Source organism: Pezoporus wallicus, unplaced genomic scaffold, assembly GCF_028554395.1.
Source record: "Pezoporus wallicus isolate ANWC-B61680 ecotype Strahan unplaced genomic scaffold, APGP_CSIRO_Pwel_v1 contig_2492, whole genome shotgun sequence".
Classification (NCBI taxonomy): Eukaryota; Metazoa; Chordata; class Aves; order Psittaciformes; family Psittacidae; genus Pezoporus; species Pezoporus wallicus.
Window position 1 is genome coordinate 2,273,871 of NW_026637796.1, and position 10,021 is coordinate 2,283,891.

Genomic DNA, 10,021 nt, shown 5'->3' on the forward strand with positions numbered 1-10,021 from the left:
AACAGCTGCTGATGCTTGTGTCTTCTACAGCTCTAGGAGCAGTGCAGTCAAGGTTTCTAGGATCTGTGATAGAGAGCATGCCTTTGTTCACTCTCATGTTCCTCCGTCTTCACTCCCCAGTAAAACCTGTTTAAGGTTAGGCATCTAGGTTGGACTTGCAGTAAGACTTCCCAGAGTGAAACAGTCCTAGATTCATTGCCACACTGGGTTGAAGGGGAAAAGCTATGAGCTTTCCCACATAAACCCTGAAAAAAAGAGAGTGGTGCACACATATGCCGTACAGTGCTGCTGGCTTTACTCTTTGTATGTGGGCTTTCCAAGTTATGCTGTGTGTCTGTGACTTCTAGCACCCCTCCTCTCCCAGATGCACCTGTCCTGGGGCAGACTTCGGGACTCCAAGCATTAGACTTCTGTGTCCGGGCTGTTCTTTTTTTTTTTGGTGGTGTTTTTGTGGAGGGTTTGTTTATTTGTTTGTTTACTCACAGGCATGTAGAAGAGGCAAAGAGGCAGGTAACAGGAGGCAGAATATTTTCTGTGTTAGAAATAGGCACAGACTGGCTGTGCAGCTTTCTGAGCTTTAGTCTGCAGTCAAAATCAAGTGATGGTAGGTCATTCTGCTCAAGCCTTGGGAGTCTTCATTTAGGGATGTGACAGCGGCAAATGAAGTTGTTGGAGGGTGAGGGCTGGTTACGCCCCAGAAAGAAACCATTTCCTCCCTTCCTGGGAAGTTTCCATTTCCAGCGTGCCGGCTTTGGCTGCCTGATCCCCCATCTCCGGTCCGGGGCAGCCCGGACGACTGTATAAATGAGTGAGTTCTGTTATGTATAAATGAGTGAGTTCTGTTATGTATGGACACAAAGCTTACGGGATAGCTTTCATGCTACCAAGCTATAGTACAGTGGGGATGTCAATGCTTTGTGGCAAATAGCTTTCCATCCTGACAGGGATGCTTGTGATAACTGTGCAGATGCAAGCAATTTGGCAGCAATTGTTCCAAACCAGTGGTTTGTTTCAAAAACCAAAGCAAAAATTGTAGAGTAAATCCTCTCCTATGCTATTATATTGCCTTAAATTTAGTTCCAGCAAAGGTATTTTTCTGCTGATGCAATGACACTGGCTGCATATTTGTCAGATTATTTTGTGATGCTTCTGTGATTCTGTGCTTGGGCAAACATGAACTCTGTAAGACTGTCAGGAGTCAAAGGCAAAAATAAACAGGCTGAGCCTGGAGAAGCTTCTAGAGGTGTTTTCAGAGGCAGATTGAAACAATTCTGGGCCAGTCTTCTGTCCATTGCTTCATCCTGTTCTGATGAGCTTATGTTTGAGGTGGGTCTCCTCTTCCTTAGGTCCCACAGCTTCATTTCCTGTTACTCGCTGACTTTGATTCCGTATTTCAGGACCTAAATATGAAGAAGCTTGTTTTACTACCACCCATTTGCTCATTCCCAGGATTTCATCTTCCATCTGGAAGCACAGCTGGGAATGTTGTCGTACACAAATTCTTAAGTTGCAGGGCTGTGGAATAACTGATGAGATGTATGTGGTTTTGCTTTGGGAGGCGTCAGGGCTGTGGTTCAACCAGTGTCACAGCAGCGTCATGTGTTACGCTGTTCCTACCAGCTGGAAGTTCTCAGAAACACCCTGCTTCGAGTCTTCCTGAGCACAGTTTGTTTTTTCAACCCTTCATTTCAGATCTCTCGATTTTTACAGCCAGATCAAAGCAGTAACTTCAAGGCTCCCCCATTCCCATTTTCGTGTTATTAGCTCTAAATTCTTATTTATCGTTGCTGGCACCATTATATTGCAGTGACTACCCTGCAGAGAGTTTCCTGCTATGGTCAGAACCAGTGCTTTTGGATTTGTACTCCAAGATCCAGGAGGATATTAGCAGCACTTCAGAGAGCATTTGGGCACTCTGCTTGATGGCTTTTTCTCTCCTGATTTTCTGCTGTCCGAATATCTGCTGTGATGATAAAGCATCAATCAGAATCTGATGACTGTTTCCTCCATTCCAGTGGGTGCCTTGGAGAAAACAGGCCTCAAGTTTTGAATATGCAACACATTTAATATTCTGTTGGGATTGTTTATGCTCAGCAAATCAGAAGATCTTACATTTTCCCCTGAAATGAGGAATAAGAGTGATAATTCTTTTCTGAATTCTGTCTAATGCAGGTGGGGCAGGGAAGATTTCTCTGAAGCATGTGGCAGTTGCAATATCAGCAGTTCATCCAGCCCAGGGAGGATCACAGTTGGTACTGAGCTGCTCTGATGGCTCATGGCCCTTCGCAGACAGCCTTCCATGTCAAAGGAAATGAGGACTACCGCCTTGGTTTTTACTCTGTTTTACTAGTAAAATCTGGAATTTACTAGTAATTCCCAGATGTTGTGACCTGGGTTTACCACATTCGTATTTTCAACATTATTCTCATGCTCTGCTAGTTCATAATATGGTCATAGATGACTGTCTCAAATGTTGTCTACTCTACTTCCAAATTTTTATGTATTTTAAAATGAATACATATCTGTGATTCATCTTGAGCTGTACTCACGTAGGGGAGTCACAGCAGCCTGAAATGTCTGCCAGCTCTTCCCTCCCTTTTCTGGTAATTCCCTTCTCCCTTCTGCTCAAGTCCTTTTTGGCTTTCTTCAGTTTCCTTATCCCTGCCTTTGAGAGTGTCAGCTTTCAGGGAAGGTCCCACATGCCCTTTGTCTTCCCTCATGACTCATCTGTTAGATACTTCTCTTTGTCCGTTTTCTCTGCCTTTCTTCAGAGAGCAGGCAAGGCTAAAAACACTGTAAAAAACAGGCGGCACAAGTCAGAGAGCATGCTCTTGCCTTTTCACATGCAAGTGTTAAACAGTAAAAAGCTGACGATCCGAAAGGAGGTATTTGTACCCTGAGAGGGCAGACAAAGAGCACCACACAGAATATACTTTTACAGTAAAAGAAATGCAATCTTTCCTCTCTTTCTTTAGAGTACAACCTCACTCTGAATGAAAAATAGCACTTCAAGAGAAGAGCTAGGTTTAGGTGAGGAGTATTTAACAAGGACATTTATTAATTTTAATATTGTATTCTTGAGATTTCAGTCACGATGTGATTGGCCTTTAATCTTTAGAAATTATTTTTACCAAACTCCTCATTTTAACAGCTTTGACTGCCTTCGAGTAGAACATTAAATGAGGTGGCAAACATCTGTCACAGGAGATTCCCACCACCACCCCCCTTCCCATTTGTCTCCAAGAGAAGACTAATTTATGTGATCTTGTCTATGTTTCTATGGGAAAAAGCAAGTCAAAGAACTGTGTCTTGTACATGAGGCAACAGATAGGATTCACCAGTCGTTAGCTCCCGTGGGAGTTCATGCCACAATCTCAGACCAGGTCCTCATAATGCTTTTTTCTGCCTGAAGGTAATTCAGCTATAGTGTAAAATAATTCCCAGTAACCAGAGAGGCAGAACTGTTCAGTGGCTTCATTCAGAAGTCTGTGGATATATAGGTGTACTGAGCCCAGGGGACCAGATGCTCTGAAAATAAAGACCTTGGGCTGGATGCAGTGTTGTGTGGGAAAGCGGGTTAGAGACTAAGTTTAATGCTACTCAGTGACTCAGGAATATGTACTGCTACATTCTGTACTAGTTGGTGTCTCCCAGGCACTGGAGATTAATAACCAGATCCACCCATCAAAATGGGTGGTGGTAGGAACATTTATCTGTGAGGTCAGAACAGAACAATTTTAAATCCATCTGGAAATATTAGAAAATATCACCCACAGGTTCTCTGAAAGGATAGCCTTTATTCTTCAAGGAATCAAAACCCCACTTCTAAAATACCTGCAAAATACCAATTCTAGGTAAAAGCACTGTGGCTTTGAACTCTCAAAATAAGATTTTTTTTGTTCTGCCTATCAGCACAGATTCCATTCTGTGTGCTTTCAGCTTCACTCAACTGTTCTTTATCCGCAAGATGGTCTTAGCTGATTGTTTTCTAAGCTTAGTGATGGAGGTCTTTGCAGCAAAAGATTGTTGTCTTCTACATATTATTGCTCCCAGTAGCTGAAACAGCTTCTTTTCTGTTCTCTTGATTTGTGGTGCAAAGCTTTGAAAAGTGTGATTCTCCTTATTTATGTGATATTTTGCTTATGCTCATCTCCTTCTGTTAAGAGATTAAAGTAACAGATTCTGAAATATCTCACATCCTTATTAAAACACATGGTCATTTGTGAGAAGTGTGGGCTTAGCGGTTCTTGAATAGTGTAAACAGTGTTGTGGCTGTTTAGTATCTGGCATGCTTTGAGTAGGTAGTACAGAGTCAAACTGATCCAGTGATCAGCTGTTGTCTTGCTTAACTTAGTTTAGAACATGTTTCAGCTCACTTGGTTACGTCTAAACTGTATTACAGCGCAGGCTGGAAGAAATTGTCTTGCACAAATGTGTGTGGTTTCCTTCTGTGGTTCCTTCTGCTCCCTTCCTTGGCCTGCAGCATGAGCTCACCTAGCAACATTTACTTATCCCAACTTCTGTTTAACCACAGACCCTAAGTGCCCTGTCCTTCAGCAAAAATTCCAGAAGGCAGTCCTACTAGTCCCTGTTTCTCTTTATTGTATGGGGGATCCAGCAGAACAGGTGATTGGAATTTTCCATGTGCTACTGAGCATACGCACCAAAGCTGTCTTATGTGCTGCTGAAGGTAGTTTTAGACAGCTGTTAATGTTGTCTGGAAGCCCCAGAATAAAGCAGTTCTTTTCATGCCAAATTATATTTTAGTTCACTGGATTGCATATATAAAGGTCATTCAAGATTTAAAATATGATGGTGATAACAGTGATATTTTCCCTCAACACAGCTGCAGGTCTAAACTCTTAGCTGCCCAATTCCATATTCTTTCTGAGTCAATTACATGTTAGTGTAATGAATTAAAAGACGAGCATTCCTATTTATTTTCTTTGCACTATACCTTCTCCTCAAAACCAGCACACTTTATTCACTCATATCCCCAAAAGAACTGTCACTCGTAATTGTATAAACTCCTAGTCATATAATTCCTCTACATTAGCAACTTCTCAAGTTTTGAGATGTCTGTATTTTGAACATTTGAAAGGCAAAAGCTGTATGGCAGTTTTCTTTGCTTATACATGTGAATGGTGGTTGTGCTGTCAGAAACATGAGCTTCTGTAATGTTTTTTGATGTTTTTGGGTGCATGTGATGTCAGTAAAGGACATCAGTCGAACAGCCCCAATTCATGAAGAGTTCTCATGAGCTCATGCTAGTCACAGAACAGCAGTATTGCGAATGTCATCTCCACAAGCTTTCACACAGCGCCCCTTTGCTGTGTTGAGAACAAACCATTTTCATGTGTTAAAAATGCTACCCGGTATGACAGTGGGGAGGGTGGTTCTTTGGTATCAGCACTGACCTTCAAGGAGATTACTCCAGCAGTTCGCTGTGTGTATGTTACCTAGCGAACGTTACGTAAGAACAACTTCCAGCTGATACTGAATCCAGACCTGACTCCGTGATGAGATGATCCAAATGAGTTGGGACAACTGAAAAATCTGAATGATATGAGTGTCGCCAGAGTTTTACTAGATGTTAAAGTTTTCATCTTGCATCATAAAATAGAACAGCTCTTCTGTTTCTGGAATTATTCAGTATAGCTTGGTATTAATTGCTTTGTATTAATTGATCATCTATATCATTAATGAAGATGTTAGGTCTTTAGATACTATTGTGAATGGAGCCATGGAAGTACCTGTTGTGGTTTAAGCCCAGCTGTAACTCAGAACCACGCAGGCGCTGTCTCACTTCTCCCCTTTCCTCCCCCCGGCTCCCGGGGGGATGGGGAGGAGAACTGAAAGAATGTAACTGCCATGGGTTGAGATAAGAACAGTCCAGTAACTAAGGTATAACACAAACCACTGCTGCTACCACCAATAAGAATAACGATAAAGGAAATAACAAGGGAAGAGAATACAGCTGCTCACCACGTGCTGACCGATACCCAGCCTGACCCGAGCAGCTATCTAGCCCTTCCAGGTAACTGCCCCCAGTTTTACATCCTGGGCATGACGTGCTGTGGTATGGGATACTCCTTTGGTCAGTTTGGGTCAGGTGTCCTGTCTCTGCTTCCTCCCAGCTTCCCCTCCTCCCTGGCAGAGCATGAGGCTCAGAAAGTCCTTGGTCAGAGTAAACATTACTGAGCAGCAACTAAGAACATCGGTGTTACCAGTGCTGCTCCCAGGCTGAAAGTCAAAAACACAGCAATGCACCAGCTACTAAGAAGGAGGAAAAAATGACTGCTACTGCTGAACCCCTTATTCCATACCATGCACATCATGCTCAGATCCCACATTTTCAATATACCATCACTCTTATATATATACATATATATATATATATCCATCCACAGAGAGAGAGAGATTGATCATTCTTTAGTGCATGGACCAATCCCTGTAAAGCTGCTGAGTCCATCTGGTCCATGATGTCAGGCTCCATCTCTTGTAACAGTCTTTCAGAGCAGGAGAGAGAGCGTGATATAGTCAATCTGCCAGGCCTCCCCATATTTGTACTTCAGCCATCATCCTCCACACCAGAGAGGCTTTAACTTCTTGGTTTGTTTAATTGCAGCACGTTTCAAACTCGTGAATAACCTGGGCAACAGTGTCCCTTGCTAAGTCCATCCCTTGATCATGAGTCCATCTATATGCCACATCTCTGCCCTGATGGCCTGAAGTGTCATGGGACCATCAGGCTCAAAATAATTCACCGTCCCCTTCAGCAGCTTCTGCAACTTGTCGCTGGGGACTCCATACAGCTGCCTTGCATCTCCAATGCTTCCAAAGCACAGGAGGGGCCCACTGGCCTAGATACTTGCCCATGCTGTCCCACACACCCTGCCACTCATGACTGTCCAGCCTCAGGGAAAATCTCTTGCTCCTCCTATATCGTCATCTAACCTAGACAAGGCCCAAACGTGACTCCGCTTAACTTTCGAGATCAGACAGAACGGTCGTGGGTAAAACACACTCTGTATGTGTGCCAACGTGGTTATCCCCATTACAATCAGCAGGCAGGTCTCAAGGGTACCCAAAGGCCATCCAAAACTTGCAGAACTCTCAAATGATGCTGCTGTACTTGTCACCCTCATAGGCTGACCACCCAAGGAGGGGAAAAAGATGCGTAATTGCTATACACTTCTACTATATACCTCCCAAAGTATAGAGGTGATGACCACACTGGGAACTCAAGCCAGATCAGTTTCATGATCAATGATTCTATTGTGTTACAAGTCATTACCATAAAGTACAATGAAACAAGAACCTTAGCCCAAGGCCCCCAGCCGATAAACACTAACACAGCAAATACTGGCTGTAAGTAAGGTACAACATGCTGAAACTGTGAGATCAAGAGCAACAACTTTGAGAGCCAATAAATCAGCGTTGTGACGCGTGATAATTAATCCAAAACAATAAATGCTTATCATAAATATGATTAGACACACTCTGGTCAGATCTGTCGTTATCTCAACCCTTTGTGCCCCATGTTGGGCACCAAAAGGAACTGTTGTGGTTTAAACACAGCCATAAATCAGAACCACGCAGCCACTCTTTCACTTCCCCCCCTTCCTCCCCCCAGCTCCCAAAGGGATGGGGAGGAGAATCAAAAGAATGTAATTCCCTTTCCCTAGAAACCAAACAAATGCACAGCCCAAGTGGCTCCAAGTGGCTCAGGTTGATCATATTATTGAGAAAAGAAAATATACATAAGGGAAAGAGAATACAACCGCTCACCACCCACCGACCCATACCCAGCTCAACCTGATAGATACTGTTGTCAGTGGAGCCATGGAAGTACCGTAGATAATTAACTACACATTGGCTTACACTTCAGCTTACATTAGTTACAGTTTGATTATTTGGAGTTATGCTTCAGAGGAGAAAAGTTGTTTTCAGATCTGCAGGTATTGGCAAGAGGTTCTGGATCCAAAAAGACCAACCAGCTATGTCCAGTCCGAGGGGGTTTTCTCATTTTTATTTCAATGTTTTGATGTCTCAGCCATTCTGCATGGAAATTAGGTGTAAAAGTTTTATGTTGTATTCCTTGGCTTCACTTTTTCATTTATCTCATCATCATTTTTTCCCCTCCTGACAGATAGGTTTTCTTTGATGCTATCAGAAATACCACATGACCTGGATAATCAGTCATGGACATCTGGCGTATTGACACTGTCACTTGTTCAAATAAACTCTCAAGAAATAACTTACTGTAGCCAACAAAATTATAACAATTAGCTTGCTCCCTTCTTGCTAGAATTAGTATGTTCTCTGTGGGGGGCCTAAAAATGGAGCCTAAACTTTCATCTCTTTAGTCTTGTTCTCCGTTTCAAACAAACGAAAGGTTTTGAGGTTTTTGCCTCGAACGGGCAAAAATCAAACATACAAATGGGGGTTTTCCCACATAAATATATTTTGCATCGGTTTTGATTTCTTAAAAATAAAGTTTGATTTCTTAAACACAAAATATGTGTTTATCATCTCCAGTTCATTAGGAGTGTGAACTAAGAAATATTTATGGTATTTCTGAGTATTCCAGTGAAATCTTATGAAATAGATTCTTTTTTCAAAGGGATAAGAAATGTGATAAAAACCTGATGTAATACTAACCAAGAATTACTTGTCTCAAAGCCAAAAGGAAGCACTAATCAGAAAACTCAGCTGAAAAATACTTCCGGGCTTTTTTTGTGAACCATATGTGCGGTTTTGTTTTAATTTTTTTCATTCTGGGGGAAGAACTCTGCTGTCACTCTGTGTTATAACTTGGGTTTTCTTTGTCTGTAGTGCCAGGACCAAATTCCACCAGTGACAATGGCATCAGCTTTGCCATGATAATAATGGCCTGGGTGGTGATTGCACTTGTCTTGTTCTTACTGAGACCTAGTAATCTGAGAGGACCCAACACAGCCGGAAAGCCAACCAGCCCACAGAATGTAAGTGCATCTCCAAATGCCCTGCACAGAGACTCTACAATAGCTTAACTGTATCTTGTTTTATCACAGACTATTTTAAAGTCAAGTTTTCCTTACTTTTTCCCCCCCCCTGTATTTTCTTGGAACTCCATTAACAATGAAAATGAGTAAAACCAAACTGAAAGTAGTAGAATCATGAAGGCCAAGTGAGGCCTGCCATGGGATAGAGCAGGTACAGGTGACTAAGTGTGGGTCATAATGTCCTCTGGACACTGGCTGTCCCTGGCTGGAACTGCCTTCTGCTTTCTTATGTACAAGGGGAAAATCACAACCTTAAGAGAAGTCAGTAAACAGAATTACAGCATGAGACTGGGAAGGTTGTCTTTGTCCTAGGTGTGGGATCATGGGAAAACCCCTGTTAATGCAGGAAACAATATTTTTTTTTTATGATCATTTACTCAGAATATCAAAAGGGATATTGAAAGGTCTTAAAGGAAAGTGTAATATAACTCTTCCAAGTTCTTTTATTGCTGAATTATTTTGGGTGAAGCACTGTTTCTAATCCTGTACATGTTTTGTTTCTTTCTTCTCCTCCTTCCTTCCCTAGGGACAAGAACCACCAGCCCCACCAGTGGACTAGAGCATTCAATATTGGAAAAGTTCAGTAGCTAAAACCTTGCACGACCAAATGGACAAAGTGACCAGATTACTCCTAAACCCCATTCAATACTGTTTTCTTTTCTCATTTATATAGAGCAGAATTACCATTCAGCAGTTATCTTAATGAACTGCTTTTAGCAACTTCAATTTTAAGTTTATGTTATTACAATTCCTAGTAGATTGTAATTTGAATAATGGTAAGGCATTGCAGAGGTTTTTTGGTTGTTGCTGTTACTGTGGACATTCCGCTGAGTCTCTTTCTGTTACAATGATCTTAATTTCTTTGCAGTGATTTCTGATATGCATTGAAAGAAAAGAAAAAAAAAATCCCTGTGCATCTATGATAATGGAAGGTTACTGACCTTTCTTCAGATTAACCCATATTTTTTCTCCAG

The 10,021-nt window shown here is 42.0% G+C and overlaps 1 protein-coding gene across 2 annotated transcripts in view; it reads left to right on the plus strand.

Annotated features, from left to right (window-relative positions):
* Positions 1–9,782, plus strand: part of SMIM14 (small integral membrane protein 14) — a 54,720-nt gene extending 44,938 nt beyond the window's left edge. For both annotated transcript variants that reach the window (XM_057407569.1, XM_057407568.1), the window contains exons 4-5: positions 8,839–8,987; positions 9,574–9,782. In XM_057407569.1, the coding sequence (XP_057263552.1) occupies positions 8,839–8,987; positions 9,574–9,606 (182 nt within the window). In that variant the 3' untranslated portion in view covers positions 9,607–9,782. The remainder of the gene's footprint in view (positions 1–8,838; positions 8,988–9,573) is intronic.
* The last annotated feature ends 239 nt before the right edge of the window (positions 9,783–10,021 follow it).